The sequence below is a fragment of the Sphaeramia orbicularis genome, chromosome 21 (assembly GCF_902148855.1).
Source record: "Sphaeramia orbicularis chromosome 21, fSphaOr1.1, whole genome shotgun sequence".
Lineage (NCBI taxonomy): Eukaryota > Metazoa > Chordata > Actinopteri > Kurtiformes > Apogonidae > Sphaeramia > Sphaeramia orbicularis.
The window spans coordinates 13,433,428-13,455,552 of record NC_043977.1 but is presented as its reverse complement, the minus strand read 5'-3'; the positions used below and the strand labels follow the sequence as shown (position 1 = coordinate 13,455,552).

Below are 22,125 nucleotides of genomic sequence, written 5' to 3'. Positions count from 1 at the left end.
TGCCCATTATTTGTAAATGGGAGAGGGGGGGGGGGGGTTTAAAAATTCATTCAAAAAATTGGAACTTTGACCTACTTTTCCCTAAATGTAATGAGATCTTTTCTTGGTCACTGGCAATATATAAACCCAATTTGGTATGAATTCAACCAATAGTTTTGCTTCTACAGACATTTGAAATTTTGCCCATTATAAATAAATGGAAAATTAAAAAAAATAAATAAATAAAAATTCATAAGAAATTTGAACTTGGACCTACTTTTCCCTAAATGTAATGAGATCTTTTCTTGGTCACTGGCAATCTATAAACCCAATCTGGTATGAATTCAACCAATAGTTTTGCTGCTAAAGTGTTAACAAACAAACAAAGAAACAAACCGAACCAAAAACAACACCCCTTGCCTCCGCTTCAGGGGCTGGGGTAAAAATATTATAATAAATGTTGATAAATCGCTTAAGAAAAGTCAAATAAAGAATAAATTTCATTTGAGAAGTGTCACAAAAGTAACACTGGGTCTTTATGGGTTAAAATGCAAATGACATTGAAATATGTAAATGATTTCTATCAGTGCGTGGGGGTAAAAAAAACCCCAAAAAACTATGAAATGAATGCATGAGTATTTCAGCTGACTGTGGAAAAATAAAGCTTTCAAAGTGCACGTATTAAAAATATAAGTGGTCATTAACCGGAGCTCCTGTGGCAGATAAAAAGAGGAGGGGGTCTTTGAAACGCTGGTGGAGTATCCGTCTTGCTGATTTAGCAGGGGCCGAGGCGGCGGCGGCGGTGCTTTCTTGTTTGTGACCTCTGTCAGCTGACAGTGAAGGTCTCCAATAAGCAGCAGCTTTAGTGAGCACCACTCACTGAACTGTCTCTTCCAATACCAGTCTGTTCACATCCTCTTGAAAGAAACAAGTGCCTCAAATACCAATTCTGGCCTTTCCTCCTAATTGTTTTCTATGCTCTGCTGAACCTGTTTCACCATCATTCTGTTCACCAGCACAAACTGCCATAACGCTCTCTAACTGGAGCTGCAGACCGACGTAGCTAACTCTCAACATCAAAAGTACGACTTCTGGGATAATGATGTATAACAGTAAAGAACCAGTATAAATAATTTCTATAGCTATTTCTAATAATGTGTTTTTTTATAAGCAGCATCTCCAGGGTGGACAGCAGCAACAGCACAGTTGTCGGATGGGGTTTTTCTTCTTGTACCTGGCAGCCAGTTTGAACTTCTCATTGGATGCAGCCACATAATCCTGTGTGCGCTCTACATTGGTCTGTATATGATCTATGTACGCACCTTGTTCCTCCACAAGCACGAAAATATCCATAAAAAGGTCCCTCAGCTCCTTCATATTGTTCTCCAGACTCAACAGCTCCTGTTGGTATGAATGAAAACGGATTAAAGGGTCTATATGTAGGATGTACACTCTAAAACAGGGGTCTCAAACTCATTTTCTTTCAGGGGCCACATTCTGCCTGATTTGATCTCCAGTGGGCCAGACCAGTAAAATAATAACATAACCTAAAAATAATGACAACTCCAAATTGTTCTTTGTCTTAGTTAAAAAAACAAACATTAAATTATGAAAATACTTACTTTTGTAAACTATCCAAACAAAAAAGATGTGAATAACCGGAAAAAAACGACATTTCTTAAGAAAAACTAGAAAAGCACTCTGAGAGCGCAGACCTCTGCCAAGGCAGATCAGTGCCCCCCCCCCCCCCCCCCCCCCCCCCATCACCACCAAAATTTAATCATTTGTTCCTTGTGCCAGTATCAATATTTCCTGAAATTTTCATCCAAATCTGTCCATAACTTTTTGAAAGATCCGGATCAGTCTTTGCCATTTGATAGAACACCACATTGTAAATCCCTGAGTCAAATTGCATGAGATTTGCACAGTTCCCCCATATTGTGATTTCCACCATAAATATTAGTCCCATATTTATTTGACCTATATTTTAAGATTCCTTGACCATGAAAACATACCATTAGCAACTGGATTCATAATTATATCCTTATTAGTTCAGTAGTTATTCACGAAAATCACATTTCTTGTAATGGCGGTTTTCTTCTGGATCTGGCTCCTTAAGTATTAAAGCTACATGAAATCCGGTGGCATACTCCCGATGCGGAACTGACTGAGCTACACGATGGCGCTTGTCAGAAATTTCTACCTTTAATATTAAAGGCACAGTAGGCCAAAAAGTAAGGGCCCCCCCCATTTTTTATATAAATTGAGATAAAATCCGCCTTCTGGATCAGATCCGGATCAGCCTTTGAAATGTGATAGAGGACCCCATTGTCAATTCCTGAGTGAAATTTCATGAGTTTTGGTCGATAATTAAGCGAGATATTGGGAAACGAAAATTTTGGCCCCATTTACCACAATGTTAACGAAAATTTCAAAGTGATCCAGAATCCAGGATTTGTTCCGGATCACCCCCAAAAGTTAATCATTTCTTCCTTATCCCATTTCCAACAAACCCTGAAAATTTCATCAAAATCTGTCCATAACTTTTTGAGTTATGTTGCACACTAACGGACAGACAAACAAACAAACAAACAAACAAACAAACAGACAAACAGACAAAAAACAAACAAACAAACCCTGGCAAAAACATAAACATAACCTCCTTGGCGAAGGTAATAATTGCAATTTTAACAATATTCTGCCTCAACTTATCATTTCTACATGTACATTATGGATCAGATCTATAAAGACACTAAACACTTAGTACCAGGCGGAAAACTGTTAAAATTGGGCTTAATTTTCTATAGACATTTCAGGTTGTTCATATTTGTTCAGGTTATTCACATTTTATCATTACAGGATAGTTTATAAATGTAAATATTTTCATAATTTAATACTATTTTTTGCACTAAAACAAAGACAGAAATTTGAAGTTGCCATTATTTAACAATAGGCATAGTGTAATATTATTATTTTCACATCAAACTGAGAAGAAAATATGGAGTCATTATTTTTTGTAGGTTATTAATGCTGTTCTTATTTTACTGTAGATCCTATTGGTCTGTATGTGGAACCTGAACTAAAATGAGTTCCACAGCCTTGACTGTGGAATTTTTGCACTTTGAAAACTCATCCCAGGGGCCGCACTGGAACCTTTGGTGGGCCACATTTGGCCCCCGGGCCGCATGTTTGAGACCCCTGCTCTAAAATATACAAATAAAACACACAAAAGCAGTATTAGAATATCGGTTAACTTGCACTTCAGACATTTCAAAATGCTCATATTTGTTCAGGATATTTGCATTTTTTTGTGAAATACAGTTACCAATAGTTATACCAATACTAATAGTTGGTCTTAGTGTACATACATACAATTTGGAGAAAAAATGTGGAGTTGTGAGTATTTATAAGTTATTATGATAGTATCACTGGGTTAGAAAAACAAATGTTTTTTGCAAGTTGTCTAGGTTTTTTCAACTGAATTAGGAGCATTTTGCACCGCTAAATCCAAAAATGACATCTGTTTTTCTCAATCAGGTCAGGTTTTTTTGCTAATTTGATTTTGAAAAATTTGATCTTCTCACAAAATTGATTACATTTTTGTGACTTTATCAGTTGATTTTTTTAAATATAGTTCTCACCCAAAATAGGTTTTAAGAGAAAAAAAATAATTTTCTAACAGGATTCCTGTTAGGTACAATGGTGTATTCACCGCAGATGTAGCAGAATACATCAGGCTTATTTTTGTAAGATCTTCTAGTCGAAGCCATTTCATTCACCTGTAATATTAAAAAAAACATTAATCATAAATTGGCAAAAGTAAAATCTTCAGAACTCGTTTATTGCAAGAAATGTGAAAGAATTTTGTATCATATGATGTGAAAATGCCCATAAATGTAAGCAAAAATGTTCAAAGGCCAATATGTAGCATAGTTCAGAAAGTTGACCTGATTGAGCAAAATTAACGTGATTTTTGGATTCAGCACACCAAAATTATCCTAAATCAGCTCAAAAAACTTAAATAACTAGAAGCACTCGGAGAGCGCAGACCTCCGCCAAGGCTGATCAGTGGCCCCCCCCGTGGGCCCCCCCACCCCCGATCACCACCAAAATTTAATCATTTCTTCCTTATCCCATTTCCAACAAACCCTGAAAATTTCATCCAAATCTGTCCATAACTTTTTGAGTTATGTTGCACACTAACGGACAGACAAACAAACAAACAAACAAACAAAGAAACAAACAAACAAACAAACAAACGAACAAACAAACCCTGGCAAAAACATAACCTCCTTGGCAGAGGTAATAAATTTGTTGTTGACCAGTGAGTTTTACTGATCCAACCCACTGGAGATTAAATTGGTTTGTATGTGGAGCCTGAACTGAAAGGATTGTTAATATCTTCAGTGTAATTTTTGCATTTCACAAATTCATCCTAAGGGCCAGACTGGACCCTTTGGTGGGCTGGAGTTGGCCCCCCGGGCCGCATGTTTGACACCTCTGGGTTAAAGGAATGTCTGTTGTTAATAATAATAATAATAATAATAATAATAATAATAATAATAATAATAATAATAACAATAATTAGGGATGCACCAATACCACTTTTTTCCAGACCAAGTACGAGTACGAGTACTTACATTCGAGTACTTGCCGATACCGAGTACTGATACTAGTACTTAATAATCCCATTCCAGTTCTTAGTTCCTTTTGTAAATGTGCTTTATTGTCGTTGTCATTAGTCTGACTGGAACAAAGTGCTGCTACTGACATTTAATGTGTTGGAATGAGCGTTTTTCAATTAATCCACCAGGGGGCGCCGCTCTGAATTAACCATACTGGACAAATACCACCAAGAAGAATAAAGTTGTTTTTTGAGAAGAAGAAAGTCAATAATAACAAACAAGGAAACGACAGAGGTAACACTAATGTGATACTAATATTGCAGCATTTTCACTGGTAAGGTTTAAAAGTTTAGCTTCAGCAGGAAGAGAAAAAACAAATGAGCGATAAGTTTCATTTTCACTTCCGTTGGCGGCGGTCCATACTCCCGCTGGTATTCTCTGTCTCCACCAGCACCTGGAAAACGGATGGAATGTACGCAGAGGATGGACAGAACGCTGCGTCCGTATCTGTCTGTGTCTGTGACGTTACTTGCAGTCTGCGTTACTTTTATCACCGTCTTTTATTTTGAAAAATCTCCACACTCTTCACACTCCTCACACATTATTCCTCCTCCGCGTACCTGCTGCACTGAACTGGGAATGTCACATGGCCGTAAGTGGTATCGGTGCATTTGTATCGGATTACTTTTACAAGTACAAGTACGAGTACACACACTGAGTATCGGAGCCGATGCCCGATACTAGTATCAGTATCGGAGCATCCCTAATAATAATAATAATAACAATAATAACAATAATAATAATAATAATAATAATAATAATAATAACAATAATAATAATAATAATAATAATAATAATAATGGATTAGATTTATATAGTGCTTTTTATATAGCGCTGTCTGAACTGATCTCCCTGAATGCAAAGTGCTGGAGAACAACTCAATGACTTGCACGTGTTTTTCATAGGTTGAATTGTCCTGTAAATTATTGTTTGTTGTAAGTGTATGAGGTAACTGTTTATTGTAACAATGTGTTGTGTTTTATGCTGTCTCTTGGCCAGGACTCCCTTGAAAAAGAGGTTCTTAATCTCAATGGGATCCTTTTCCTGGTTAAATAAAGGTTGAATAAAAATAAAATTCTATCAACGCATACTCAAAGCGCACACAGTGGATCCATTATTCATTCACTCTCACATTCTCCCTCTGGTGGTGGTAAACTACATCTGTATCCACAGCTGCCCTGGGACACACTGACGGAATCTGCGCCTACGGCCCCTCCCACCACCACTGAACATTCACACACCAGTGTGAGTAACAGCACTGGAGGCAAGGGTGAAGTGTCTTGCCCAAGGACACAACAGCACATGACTGGGACAGAGCTGGATTCGAACCGCCAACCCTTCGGTTATTGGACAACCTGCTCTACCATCTGAGCCATGGTCGCCCCTGTTGTTGTATTGGTGTGCTGCCTCTTCACCAGGTCGTTATTGTAAATGAGAATCAGTGCTCTACCGTACCTGGGACTCGTTTCTGGGTTCAATAGTGAACGCGTGCCCTTCAGCGCAAATAGAGCGAACGATGGGTCGGCGAACGCAGAGGCTTAACGAAAGCAAAATCCGTTTCTGCGCTCGTTGCGTTCGCTAAGCCATCGTTCGCTCACTATTTGCGTTGAAGGGTGCGTTAAACAGGTGTGTTCACTATTTAACCCAGAATGAACTCTGCTCCCACTGTTTCCAGTCAGCTGATCTGACAGCAGTATGGGTAGAATGAAGAAGTATTAGAGCAGTGGTTCTTAACCTTGCTGGAGGTACTGAACCCCACCAGTTTCACATGCGCGTTCACCGAGCCCTTCTTCATTAAAAAACAAAATGTGATTTTTTTCAAATTCAAGACACAGGCATATGTTTTACTGGTGCACAAAATGAACCGTGCATTAACATCACTGTGTTCAAAGAAAAAAACCAATACAGTGCATGAACTCACAACAAATTCCATACCTTTTCACAAAGACATGACCTTTTTTAATACTACCACACTGAAATGGTTTTAATTTTTAACCTTGTGATCACCTGCAGCCAGTGATGGCCAAGCGGGGCGTGTCATCACGAATCAGATGGAGGCCGTCAGGTCAACCCGGTGTTCGTTTCATCTCGCTCCGAACTTTCCGAACCACGCAATTTTGACATAAAAAAAGATAACTGCATGTAGTGTATAAAAAAAGTTCTCGTTATCCTCCTTCAGTATTTTCGTGATCGTTGTTTTATTACGGCACTAGCTCAGCTTTAGCGTAATACGATTTCTCCATCCGCAACGGTGCGTCGGTTGTCACATGATTGTAACTGACCAATGCGGTGACCGAAAAATGTAAACAAACGCTACACATGGCTGCCTCTGTGGTTAACAGGAAGTAGCAAAAGTCACAACAACAATGTGGAAAATACTCAAATAATTCATCATCAGACGAGTGGAAGAGATTATAAACACTTACGGATGTGTTGGAGTGCTATAAGCAACAACAGTACACCGCGTATATTGGATGTCAATCAGAGAAAGAGTCTCCGAAGCCGTTTGTTTACATACACGGACCTAGCCCGACACACACACCCGACTAATGAGTCGAGTGTGTGTCTTGACCTCCGCCGAACCCCTGAGACTGACTCACCGAACCCCTAGGGTTCGATCAAACCCAGGTTAAGAACCACTGTATTAGAGGATATCTGTGACCTCCTCCCTTACCCTCACCTGTCTGGATGGACCTCCTCACCCTCATCTGACTATAGATGGACCCCCTCAGCCGTATGCATGGCCCCCCCCCCACCACACACACACACACACACACACACACACACACACACACACACACTGAACTGAACTGAATTATTTACACATATATCGTGCGTTGGGCTGGACGTCTAAGGATGAGCCCAGTTATTCTGCACTGGTGACTTTATGAACAGAACTGTAAACGGTCACTGTTGGTCGTAACCACGGCAACAACAGGACAAACAGATTGCACAGAAAAACTGAACTCTGTTCCGTTCCTCTCATCCACACGCTCATATCGCGTTACACACACATATACACACACACACATGCATGCACGTGTGTCACCAGTTCACTGACTCTACCCCCACACGGTTCTCATTCATTCATTCATTCATTTATTCATTCATTCATTCATTCATTCATCTCTCAAAGTCACACACACTTTGTCCTGAACTAATCTATATTCATCCATAAATCGATAGAGAATAAAATTCAGTCAGCAGATCAGTCCTCACTCTGTAAATTTGTTTTTATCGGCGCAAAATGTCCATGGGAAAAATCTGATATCATTAAAAGATATTGTCAAACTTGTGTTAAACATCATCTTTTTCAAATGTAAATAATATTTCAAAGGAAATACATGACAGAAACGAAGTGAAATGAGGCTACAAGAACACATCCTCTTTCTAAAAATCAGCTCTTTAATGAGGAACTGGGCGAGCGCTCACTTTTAACAAACTAGCCCAGAAATGGGATGGCACATTTTGCGTTGCGTTAGTTGTTAGCGAACAAAGAGCGAGCCCAGAAACGTGATAGTGCAAAATGTGTTAAATAGATGCAGTTTGCGTTGCGCTGGGCTTAACAATTTAACGAGCTAGTGCAGAAACGAGCCCCTGGTTAAATAAAGGTTAAAAAACAAATGAATAAATATACAATCTGGCTGGTAGCTGCAAACAATCTTAAATTCTTACATTAAACACTACCATACAAAATAACCCAAGATAAGCCTGTCATAATAGAACTTAGAACTCACACGGTTCCTTTATGTGTTTTTACAGTCTATTATAATGCATTTTTGTAATCTAAATAAAATAATACTTATGTTAACACTGAGCTTTGGTAAAGTTCTGTTTCAGTTTTATTTGAGAGAAGACAAATATTGACTGACCTTGTGTCGCTGTTCAATCTCAGATAATTGCGATCGTGTGATTCTGGCGTCATTAAGCAGGTTTTCATTGAAGACCTCCCATTTCCCCGTGGCAACCATCTCATTCACCTCTTCCTCGGTCACATCCCTCCCTGATACCTCCAGCTGCCGGATAATGAAGTGTTTACAGCGGTCCTGCTTGGTCAGCAGACTTTCATTATACTGCCGCATTACCTGGAAATAATTACAGAAAGAATAAAGTGGACTATGAACGGCTGCGTCTTCTTCTTCTTTACAGTCTTTTGTAAAATAGACTGGACTGAAGTGACTCAATTCCAAAAGAAAACACATGAAAATACTTCAGAACTTTGAGTTAAAGGTCAGTGTAGAGAAAAGCTTCGCCCATAAAAACCCAGTGCTGCTTCTGTGGTAGTTCCCAAATTAGCTCTCGTATTATTACAAATATGTTCACTTAGCCCTCCGGTATCTGAGTGCGCCTTTTAGGCACACTTTGCACTTCATGTTAAAAAACTTGATATTATTTTCCACAATTTAAATAAGGTTAGAATTCAAAAGTTGTTCATTTTTGCATGATCTTTAAAATTCTGGCCACCAACTAAAATGTGCACATTCTAAACAAAAGAAAATTACCAGACTAGCATCTGTCTCCTAAGTGTGCCTAAAACGCACTATTTCTTCCATTTGATATGTATGATTAGGGCTGACCTTGAGTTACAAAAATAAAATCAAATTAGAGCAGAAAAATAAATCAATATATAATATTTAATAGTTTGATTTATAGGTGTGCATTTTTCGCACACTTGGTGACAGATGCTAGTATTTTTGAACATTTGACCTAGCGCCAAAAATAATCATGCAAATTAACCAATGTTGGAGTGAATCATTGACATGCGCCAGGATGAAAAAATCAAATAATATGTGATCCAATTTTTATGTAGTATTTTGAAAAAAAAATAATTTTTTGTGTTTTTTGCGTCCAAAAAAATGGTTTGTTTACATTACAAACATGGCATTTAAAGGGTTAAAAAATGTGACAATTATTGAGTATTTGGTATTTTTATTTACGGCTCAAGTTGGTGAAATAGAAAAAAGTGTAAAAGAATTAAAAACAAACTGTATGAAATTTTTTTTTTTACATTATTCCACAAGTGTGTGAAAAAAGCACACTTAGTGCTTAGTAAGGGCCTTGCTGGACGGGATACCAGAGGGTTAACTCATGTTCTTCCCAAAGTTTTCCAGAACTTCTTTACGTTATCTTCTGTTATTCACAATTATCCAACACGATATTCAAGCAAATTTTATATTCCGTACTGCCGAACTTCTGTCGGTCAGTGTTCTTTAAACACATCTTTGGAATAATCTACGACCTGAACTTCAATCAACATCTTCTTTATCATTATTTAAAAAGCATCTAAAAAGGACTGTAATTCATGAAAATGTAAACTGTAAACAAAAAACCCCATAAAAAACAGTAATATTCCGGCAGCAGGAGTGCCGAAAAAATACTGTAAAATAATGGAAAACAACCATCTCATAAAAATACTGTAATTTTCCATGATTAAAATATAGTTTTTTTGCCCTAACTTTACATAAGATTTTGCTTCTTTTTTTTTTTTTTTGACTTTTTAATGTTTAATAAAGAATATTTACATGTATTAAAACAATCAAATGACCGATAAATATATATATCTAAATACTTTTCAATGAGACTAAATTGTACAATCCACTCAACAGTCCAGGTTGTCCAAATCCTTTTGGTTCAGGTTCCACATACAGACCAATGTGATCTCCAGTAAAAATAACAATACAATAACCTGTAAATAATGCCAACGACAAATTTTCTTTGTGAAAAATTATGTGGAAAAATTTTAGTGAAAAAAAATAACATTACACTGTGAAAATATTTACATTTACAAAACAATTCTTTCACAATAAAACCCAAAAAAATACATAAATAAAAACAAAGATGAACAACCCGAAATGTGTAATTTGAACAATATTCTGCCTGTTACTAAATGTTTGGTGCATTTATGGATCCACTGTGATCTGGAGTTGTGTTAATAATAACAGATGGAATATTGTAGAAATTGTTCAAATTTTAGTTCCAGCTCCAAAATTTTAACAATATTCGGCCTGTTAGCAAATGTTTATGGAACACTGTGTGTAAATGTACATGTATAAATAATAAGTCGAGGCATAATATTGTTCAAATTGCACTAATTTTTCAAATGAAATTTCTGTTTTTTCAGGTTATTCACATCTTTTTTGTAAAATGTAAATATTTTCATTATTTACTTTTTTTTTTTTTTTTTTTAACTATAACAAACAGAAAAACTTGGATTTGTCATTATTTATAGGTTAGTAAGTCATTATTTTACTGGTTCTGGCCCACTTGAGATTAAATTGGGCTGAATATGGAACTGAACCAAAATGAGTTTGACAGCCCTGTTGTAGAAGATGACGGTGTTTCCATGGTAACTAAGAACGTCCAAATGGGTCATATCTGATGACCATGAAAAGATGACAAACTGTATTTTACACTAATTATTTACATGTATTGATATAATTAGTGGTTCAACAGGTATGAAACAGTTTAGATCAGCAGATGCTTTTGGTCGTCGGTGGATGTTTGGGTCTTTATGGGTTAAGGTTTTAAGGTGGGACCATATTCCCAACCTGCTGGAATTTGCGGTAAAGTGCTGCATGCTGGGAGCGTTGTATTCGAGCTGTAACAGAAGTGGGTCCCTGCTGGTCCTCCGTCCTTTGGACCTGTTTGGATAGTGCATCCAAGCGTCTGTGGATGCTTTCTGCTTGGAGCTTTATGTCCCGGGTGATGCTGCTCTCTTTTTTCATCACACTGAAGCGACGCATGGTTGCCACCAGAGTTTTTTGCTGCTGGCTGAACTTTAGCACCTATTTAGAGAGAAGACAGAAAACACATTTCACAGTGTGGTTCGAAAAGGAGAACGAGCTCGATGCTGCAAATTCAGACACCCGAATATAATTAATCATCATGTAAAAGGAGAATTGAAAATAAAAATAGAACCATGGAGATTAACCCTTGAAGATCTACAAAGATGCCAGAAACCGAAAGCATCTACTGATCTAAAATGTTTAACAACTTTTTAACCGAGAATCCCATCAATCCATGTAAAGAATTGGTGTAAAATGCAGTTTTTCACCTTTTCATGGTCATCAGACATGACCCATTTGGACATTCAGAGGCTCCATAGTTACCATGGAAACATTATTATATTCTGCAACACTGATTCACCAGTAAAACCCATGGAGTTTAGTCAGTGACAGTAGTCCATTTCCACTGATCCTCAAATTGCGTAAACATAACTAGCACAAAAAAAAATTTACCAAATGGAAAAATGACAATTTCGCCAAAACTCTCATTTTTTGGAGGTGGTTTTTCAGGCGTAGCGCAAATGGTATATCACATAAAACTGCAATGGAAAGACTTTTTTCCACAATTAGAGTCATGTGAATAAAAAAAAAACAAAACATGTTGACGGACATTACAACAAACGAAGAAGAAAAGTTTCAAAAGAAACATGGCACGGTATGTGTGGACACACCAGGAAACTGAATAATTTTTTTAAATTTAGTACAGGATAGAGGGGTAATATATAATAATAATGAATACATCTGTAAATCAACACCATATTTACATTCCTCACTATGTTTATGGAATGACTTCTCGTGTCACCTTGCGATAATAAATAAACAAATCATTGCATTTGTGATTTAATGGAAAAACCAATATTATGCACTTCTGTTTTTGTTTTTTTACATTTAGTAAATATTGGTAAAATTTGGCACAAATATCCAATGGAAAAATGACTAATGGTTGTAGATATTTGTTTTATGTCCAGTTAATGATAGATTTTACCAAAATAGTCACTTTTTATTCAGTTTTCTTTGTTTTTGATTTAAAAAAACCCTCCACTTTAATCTGAGCTTTTATCAGCTATAATCAGTGAATTAAATATTGAAAAATACATGATTTACATTGAAAAAATGGAAAATGTAGAGGATAATATAACAATAAATGGTGATAAATCCCTTAGGAGAGGTTAAATCATTTGGGAATTGTCGCAAAAGTAGCGCTGGGTGTTTATGGGTTAAGGATCTTTTCTTTAGAATGAACAAACTGGTGAAAGTGGGGTAACATTTTGTGTTTATCCACAGAGCCTCAAATTAGGATGAGGATCAACTAGTTTAATTAGGACATGATAAAGTTGAAGTAGATGAATGGATGAGATGCAGAATTTCCCTCAAAATGCATTTCCTCCATTTGGTTTGTGTTCAGTTAATGATATATTTTGCTGAAAAACCCCTTTTTTCTTCAACTTTCTCAACTTTCATAAAATAACCTTGGAATTTACTCTGAGGTTTTAGGAACATCTACAGTTGTGGAAAAAATTATTAGACCACCCCTTGTTTTCTTCAATTTCTTGTTCATTTTAATGTCTGGTACAACTAAAGGTACATTTGTTTGGACAAATATAATGATAACAACAAAAATAGCTCATAGTAGTTTAATTTCAGAGCTGATATCTAGTCATTTTCCATGTTTTCTTGATAATAACCAAAATCACTGCAGTTCTTACATCAATAATAAACAGTCAAAAACAGTGCTTTTAGGCATTCCATGTTTTCTTTTCTGTCTGTTTTAGTCACATGACACACACAGGAGTTAGTACTTGATTATATAACCATTGTTTTTGATGACTTTAGATGGTCTAACAATTTTTTTTCTGCGACTGTAAATGATCAGTGAATTAAATATCAGGGAAAATATCTGATTTACACCAAAAAAATCCAAAACTGTAGGGGATAATAATAAAATAAATGGTGATAAATCAATTAGGAAAGGTTAACCCTTTCATGCATAGTACTCAGTAGAGTGGACAGTTATTCAAAAGCTGCTCTCCTGTATATTTATGGGTTTTGACATTTTATTTGCCAACATAGTGGGAGGCTTGTACATGATCCCAAACACTGTCTCCTATTGACCAGTCATGGGAAGTGTTTTTTTTTTTTTTTTTTTTTTTTTTTAACTCATAACCAAGATGGCTGACAGGAAGTCAGAAATGCTGAACATCCCAGGAATATCTTGTAAATCCCTCTATATCAGGACACCCCTGTAGGTAGGAAAATATGCTAGCATCCAGTAACCTCTAAGGATTAATGTCAGTGTTAAAAAATTCCAGATATTTATTTCATATTGGAAGAAATTTGCAATTAATCAAGTCCACTAAATTGGACGCCATGCATTACTGGCTGTATTTCAACTTCAATTCATACCATTAGTGTAACTCTACTGTTAATTGATTGATCTGCAGTAACGTGTTTTAGTGTAAATCAATTGCTAATTGTTCTTAGAGTGTAATTAAATGTTGTTGTTTTTTTTTTTTGTTTTTTTTGCATATTAACCCTTTCATGTACAGTGGTCACTACAGTGGACAGCTGTTCAAAGGTGTTCTCTTGTATATTCATGGATTTTGTGGTTCTTTTCTTTTTTTTTTTTTTTTTACACATATCTTTATTAAAGTTTTAAGACACTACATATCTTTTCTGACATGAAGTGGTAACATTATGCAGATCTCTCCTGAGCATAAACCCCCAGAATCACAAGCCCTCCCCATAGTTTTCACACAATTTTTCAGTAAATACATGTTTCTGTGCGTCAAAAATTAAACGTGTGGCGTCCAGCTGAGTGGTCATTTTTTGCAACTTCATGAAAAATAGGTTCAAAAGATTTTTTTTTTTTTTTTTCATTATTGTTTTTTTGTGTATTTCTAAATTTTTTAAAATATTTTTTATTTTATTTATTTTTTCAATTTATTTTTCGGACGAAAATTTTCAATCGCATTGTTTTTTTCATGCCTAAAGAGGAATAAAAACACTCAGGAAAAAATTTTGATGAAGGTTCTCATAATTCATGCATGAAAGGGTTAAGTGAGTAACAACTAGTATTAGAATATGTTAAAATGTGAGAAAACATCCGAATAGGAGCATTAAAAATGTGTAATTGCATAGTCTTCCCACAGTATATCATTTTCCGATGTTAAATACACATTTCTTTGCTTCAAAAGTTAAAAGTATGGTGGACATTTTGTAACGGCATTAAAAATAGTTTCATAAATAAAATATTAAAATAGCAATTGCACTGTTTTTACATGCCTAAAGACAAATAAAAACACTCCGGAAAAAAAAAAAAAAAAAATCTTGATTGAGGTTCTTATAATTCATGCATGAAAGGGTTAAATGTGGAGAATATTTCATTTGGAAGTCAGTACAAAAATAGAAGTAGATACAGTGACTGCAAAACAAGACATATAATGGAAAGTAAATACACATTCCCTCCAGCTAAACCTTACTTCTGTGTCCAGAGCTGTGATATCATCTCGGATTTGTTGAATCTCAGAGAGGATATTCTCAATGATTGGCTCTTCCTCAAACACCACAGCCTGTGGCGTTATGACCCCCACCACCTCAGTGTCATCTTCATCACCGTCCGCAGAGAAAGGGTTGGTGTTCTGGCTGGACGCCTCAGACAAGTCCTGGGCCTTGTGCTGCAGCTCCTCCAGTCGGTCTCTCATTGTGACGGAGCTCCGGACAAATTCTGTACACTGGTTTCACCGCTACCAGGAAAAAAACTGAGGAAAACCAAAGAAGAAACACAGGATGCTTTATGTGTCCTGACAGGGAACAGATGGGACTAACACAAATTTAGAGAAACAGAGGAAAGAACTGATACTGACTGATATTAACTGATAATAACTGATCAGAACTGATATTAACTGATAAGAACTGATAATAACTGATATTAACTGATAATAACTGATAATAACTGATATTAACTGATAAGAACTGATAAGAACTGATAATAAGTCATAAGAACTTATATTAACTGATATTAACTGATAATAAGTGATTTTAACTAATAATAACTGATAATAACTGATACTGACTGATAATGACTGATATTAACTGATAATAACTGATATTAACTGATAAGAACTGATAATAACTGATATTAACTGACAGGAACTGATAATAAGTGATAATAAGTGATAATAACTGATATTAACTGATAATAACTGATAATAAGTGATAAGAACTGATATTAACTGATATTAACTGATAATAAGTGATTCTAACTAATAATAACTGATAATAACTGATACTGAGTGATAATGAGTGATATTAACTGATAATAAGTGATTTTAACTAATAATAACTGATAATAACTGATATTAACGGATAATAACTGATATTAACTGACAAGAACTGATAATAAGTGATAATAACTGATATTAACTGATAATAACTAATAATAAGTGATAAGAACTGATATTAACTGATAATAAGTGATTTTAACTAATAATAACTGATAATAACTGATATTAACGGATAATAACTGATATTAACTGACAAGAACTGATAATAAGTGATAATAACTGATATTAACTGATAATAACTGATAATAACTGATAATAACTGATAATAAGTGATAAGAACTGATATTAACTGATAACAAGTGATTTTAACTAATAATAACTGATAATAACTGATACAGACTATTATCATCAAGATTTACAGCCATCACCCCCCCCCCACACCCCCATATAACACCATGTGCATCCATATTGTAAATATGTACATAATATTTAAGTTCAAAGCTAAATGTATATAAATATGTACATATGTTTATTTGGTTTTTTTTAAATATATTTTTTCTATATATTTTTCATGTTTAACACTGTCTATTTTCAACCTGTCTTCCTTGGATTTTATGTTTATAACTCGATGCTGCCAAATATATTTTATCTTACCTTAATCTTACCTTCCCTTATCTAATCCTTATTTATTTTACCTTAATCTTACTTTAATCTTACTTTATCTTAATCTTACCTTACTTTATTAAATCCTATTTTATTTGACCTTAATCTTCCTTTACCTGATTTTATCTTAATCTTACCTTAATCTTATTTTACCTTATTTTAATTTTACCTTTATCTTACTTTATCTTAATCTTACTTTACTTTATATAATCCTATTTTATTTTACCTTAATCTTACTTTACCTTATTTTATCTCAATCTTACCTTAGTTTACTTTATCTTAATCTTACCATACCTTATTGTAATATTACCTTATCTTAATCTTACTTTACCTTATCTGATCTTATTTTATTTTACCTCATTCTTACCTTACCTTATTTTATCGTAATTTTACCTTAATATTACCTTATTACATTTTACCTTACCTTATTTTATCTTACCTTACCTTAATTTTACCTCATCTTAATCTAACCTTACTCTTAGCTTACTTTACTTTATCTAATCTTATTTTATTTTACCTTCTTCTATCTTAATTTTACCTTTATCTCACCTTATTATATCTTATCTTACCTTATCCTTACCTTGATCTTACCTTGCCTTATCTTAATTTTACCTTAATCTTACTTTATCTTAATCTTACTTTAATCTTACTTTATCTTAATCTTACTTTACTTTATCTAATCCTATTTTATTTTACCTTAACCTTACTTTATTTTATCTAACCTTATCTTACCTTATCTTAATCTTACTGTACCTTATTACTATCTTACTTTATCTTAATCTTACTTTATTTTACCTTATTCTTACCTTACTTTATTCTATCTTGATTTTACCTTAATATCACTTTATTATATCTTACTTTACCTTATCTTAATCTTACCTTACCTTATTTTATCTTACCTTGATCTTATCTTGCCTTATCTTAATTTTACCTTAATCTTACTTTATCTTAATCTTACTTTACCATATCTAATCCTATTTTATTTTACCTCAAATTTACTTTATCTTATTTTATCTCAATCTTATCTTAATCTTACCTGATTTTATCTTACTTTATCTTAATCTTACCATACCTTATTGTAATCTTACTTTATCTTAATCTTACTTTATGTAATCTTATTTTATCTTACCTTATTCTTACCTTACCTTATTCTATCTTAATTTTACCTTAATCTCACTTTATTATATCTTACTTTACCTTATCTTAATCTTACTTTACCTTATTTTATCTTACCTTGATCTTATCTTGCCTTTTCTTAATTTTACCTTAATCTTACTTTATCTTAATCTTACTTTAATCTTACTTTATCTTAATCTAACCTTACTTTATCTAATCCTATTTTATTTTACCTCAACCTTACTTTAACTTATTTTATCTCAATCTTACCTTAATCTTCCCTGATTTTATTTTACCTTATCTTAATCTTACCGTACTTTATTGTAATCTTTCTTTATCTTAATCTCACTTTACTTTATCTAATCTTATTTTATCTTACCTTATTCTTACCTTATTCTATCTTAATTTTACCTTAATCTCACTTTATTATATCTTACTTTACTTTATCTTAATCGTACTTTACCTTATTTTATCTTATCTTACCTTAACTTAATGTTATCTTACCTTATCTTTATTTTATCTCTTATCTTACCTTACCTTATCTTAATCTTATTTTACCTTATCTTATTCTACCTTACCTTACCTCACCTTATTTCCTGTAAACATTCACATTTTGGTCTCAGTTACAAACACACAATTATATCGAACTGCTTTCACTCTACTTGTCAAATCTAATAAAGTACAATTCAATACCATTTCCACAGTGTTGCGTTTATTGTCTGTTTTCACTCTGAACTGGATTATAAACATTTATCGACTATTTCTCACGACATATAACAGGTCGTACCGCAGCGCTGCGACCAGACAATGAATGACACCAATAAAAATCCATTTACCGTCCCATTGAAAGAAAATCCTGGTAGTCTTATTCAGTTCTTCTGTTCTATTTTTAATCTTTGAACATCTTTACAGAGCTCCACCCTCTGACTCACACTCTGCAAACTCTTCTTTTATAATCAAAAGCCTGCAGTCCAAACAAATGCGCTCTCATGTACAGCATTACCCAGCAGCTCATCTAGAACATTGTACTTTCTTCATAACACAGGGATCACAAATCCATCTGTCATTACCCACAAATAAATGAATGAATACCAAATACGGCAGCTCCCCAAAATGAATTCATACATCCTGGAAAAAGTTGTCATTATCTGAAGAAGTCAACAAAATCCGAAAGAGGAAGAAAAAGAAAAAAGAAGTACGACACATACACTTATAATGTATACAGGGCGGGGAAGCAAAATTTACAATGAACATTTAGTTGTTTTTTCTCAGCAGGCACTACGTCAATTGTTTTGAAACCAAACATATATTGATGTCATAATCATACCTAACACTATTATCCATACCTTTTCAGAAACTTTTGCCCATATGAGTAATCAGGAAAGCAAACGTCAAAGAAAACCACAAATAGAACAAGTGGAAACCACAAATAGAATATATCAAACACAAAATGTCCAAGGCTGTTGCGATTCTTTATAAAACTCGGGACTTGTTAAGCAAAAAATGTTTGCATATGTTGTACTGTTCACTTGTAATGCCATATATGTCATACTGTGTGGAAATATGGGGCAATGTGTATAAAATTAATTTAGACCCGATAATTAAACTCCAAAAAAAAGCTATTAGAGTCATAAACAAAGCTGGTTATCTCCAATCAAGTAATCCACTTTTTGTAGAATCTGGTTTACTAAAATTTTTTTGATATTGTATATTTAAAAACAATGGAATTTATGTTTCGCGTTAAAAGTAAAAACCTTCCTTTTTGTATTCAGAAAATTTTTAAGTTAAGAGAAGGACATTATAATTTAAGAGGGATGTTTGCGTTTGAAAAATGTAAAGTTAGAACAAACGTTAAATATCACAGTGTTTCAGTTATTGGTGTCAAGCTATGGAACGAATTGAAGGATGAAGTGAAATTGTGTAGCTCACTGTCGAGTTTCAAAAAGAATTTAATTTGTCAAATTATGAAGGGCTATGAAAGTAATATGATTACAAAATGATTTATAACACTGAATGTAGTATAATTTGTGTTTAAGTATTTCTCTGCTGCAACTTCAGGTGTGGACTAAGGATGTGAATAGGAGAAGCAGAAATAAGCCTCCGGCTTCAGCTTCTGCCTTTTTCAGTTACAAAATGTGTTAAGTTTATGTTTGTTTGTTTTTTTTTAATATGTATGTGTTTTGTTTTGTTGTTGTTGTTTTGTTGTTGTTGTTTTTTTATAATATGTATGTGTTTTGTTTTGTTGTTGTTGTTGTTGTTGTTTTTTTTTAATATGTATGTGTTTTGTATTTTGTATTTAACTGAAATAAACATTCATTCATTCATTCATTCAAAGAGTGTGTGATTTGCTGAATGCACTCGTCACACCAAAGGAGATTTCAAAAATAGTTGGAGTGTCCATAAAGACTGTTTATAATGGAAAGAATAGAATGACTATGAGCAAAACTATTACCAGAAAGTCTGGAAGATACTATTAAAGAAGAATGGGAGAAGTTGTCACCTGAATATTTGAGGAACACTTGCGCAAGTTTCAGGAAGCGTGTGAAGGCAGTTATTGAGAAAGAAGGAGGACACATAGAATAAAAACATTTTCTATTATGTCAATTTTCTTGTGGCAAATATATTCTCATGACTTTCAATAAACTAATTGGTCATACACTGTCTTTCAATCCCTGCCTCAAAATATTGTAAATTTTGCTTCCCCACCCTGTAGTTGACTAATTTACCCAACACACAAAGTATTTTAGTATCTGTTTGTTTTTGCATTGAATCTTTGTGTCTTTGTGAAAGAAAAAACTGCATCGGCTCATCAGTCATACCTCATGCTGATGTACATTTCACTTATTTTAGATGAAAAATGTAGGAGGCAACACATTAAACACATTAATGGATGCCAGAATGAAAATTTGAAGGGATGTAAGTGAGAGTTGGGTTGAAGTCACATTGATTTTCACATTTTAGTTTTGTTTACTTCATTTACCAGGTACCAGGTACAAACAAAAAACACTTTATTCTTACTGAGAAAAGTTCTGTTGCACCACTTTTAGCTACAAACTCATTTCCGTCTTCCATCAGATTGACCATCAGCAAAATAATACATTCACTTCAATTAGATTTTATTTATAGAGCCCAATATCACAACAAAGTCGCCTCCCAGGGTTTTAACACGAGTTCTCAAGACAAATCTTCCTCCTTCTTCAATCCCTACTTGAAATAAAGTGCTGTTAATATCATTTTGGAGCATGTTCTCACTCTGAAATCACCACATTCTGACAGTCAATGTTTGATGAGTTCATGCAAGTCTTTAGAAATTAGAAATTGACAACATCGACCCAGTGGAAAACTGTTAGTTAGAGGTGGTCGGGGTGATTTTGGTGTCACACAAAACTCATGGAACTGGAAGGTTTGTTTCATGTTGGCTTCATTTATGATTTGTTTGTCTTTGCTATTTTAGCCGTTCTCCTTTTCCCTAACTCTGGCTGTTTAACGTCCACTTGTGAGAGAACTGTCAGTCCAATATGTAGGTTCTTCAGCTTCAGCTGAGAGAGAACATGTCAGTTTCTTTATTTAATGTGAGACAGAAACACAACCCTAACCCTAAAATGGATATCAGTCAACTGGAGTGTGTGCGTTTGTAGGTAGGTAGGAAGGTGGTAGCTAGGTATTTCATGAGCACTTTTTGAGTTGACTTTGGAAGGTTTGACTTGTCTATGTACTTTTTATGTATTCGTTTTATGTATGGAAGTCTGTCTGTAACTGTTTAATGTACTGCTGCCCGTCTTGGCCAGGAAACTCTTGAAAAAGAGATTCTTAATCTCAATGAGGTTTTCCTGGTTAAATAAAGGTCAAATTAAAAAATAAATAAATAAATTAAATAGGTAGCTAGCTAGCTAGTAGCTTGATAGTAGCCAGGTAGCAGGTAAGTAGGTAGTAGCTAGGTAGGTAGCAGAGGCGATTTCTCATAGACTACAAGGGAAACTCGGCTTTAAATTACGAAAATTAAATGGTTAAATATGTTCGGTTGTGTTGACATTTCATTGACTACAAATGTGTTAGAACACGTTCATCTCACAGACGAGTTCGTTCAGAATCAGCTTTATCACAAACGAACAGACTCGATGTTGTTCACTTCTCATACATTCCCGTTGCGCTGTTTTCTCATTCAATCTCTGCTCAGTGCATTTGTCCGTAGACGCTCAGCGTCCATGCACTTCAATGGGACTGAGTGGAACAGTTTTATTCATTGCCTCAAAACTGGACGGTAATTGGATAAATGCCACGATGTTGTCCCGCCCCCAGATGCTCAGCGTCTCTGGAGGTGAATGGAGCTGTGGGCGGAGCTCGGCCGGGCTGGACGTCGGGCTTCCACGTGCTGATTGGAGGATCAGTCGAAAGACTGAATCCCATTTGATTGACAGTTATTTTCAGATCTACGCCTTCACTGATACAGTTCAGTTTAATACCGTCACACATTCTGCTGTGAAATCGAGAGAGAAACCACTATGAAATTACTTGTTCATTTCTTGCACTGTAAATAAAACACACTCATTGTACTTCCTTGTTTCAATTTAACATAATTTCAACGTTTTCTTGTTTAGTTGGTGCGATAAAGTC

The 22,125-nt window shown here is 34.7% G+C and overlaps 1 protein-coding gene across 3 annotated transcripts in view; it reads right to left on the bottom strand.

Moving 5' to 3' along the window:
* Positions 1–366: 366 nt before the first annotated feature.
* The window catches only part of stx19 (syntaxin 19), a 32,742-nt gene continuing 10,983 nt past the window's right edge, over positions 367–22,125 (bottom strand). The window contains exons 2-5 of one of the 3 annotated variants that reach the window (XM_030125779.1): positions 14,929–15,207; positions 11,213–11,449; positions 8,537–8,749; positions 367–1,380 (exon numbers count right to left, since the gene is read on the bottom strand). In XM_030125779.1, coding sequence (XP_029981639.1) covers positions 1,144–1,380; positions 8,537–8,749; positions 11,213–11,449; positions 14,929–15,150 — 909 coding nt within the window. In that variant the 5' untranslated portion in view covers positions 15,151–15,207 and the 3' untranslated portion in view covers positions 367–1,143. The remainder of the gene's footprint in view (positions 1,381–8,536; positions 8,750–11,212; positions 11,450–14,928; positions 15,208–22,125) is intronic. The other 2 variants (XM_030125780.1, XM_030125781.1) reach the window with 2 other exon arrangements.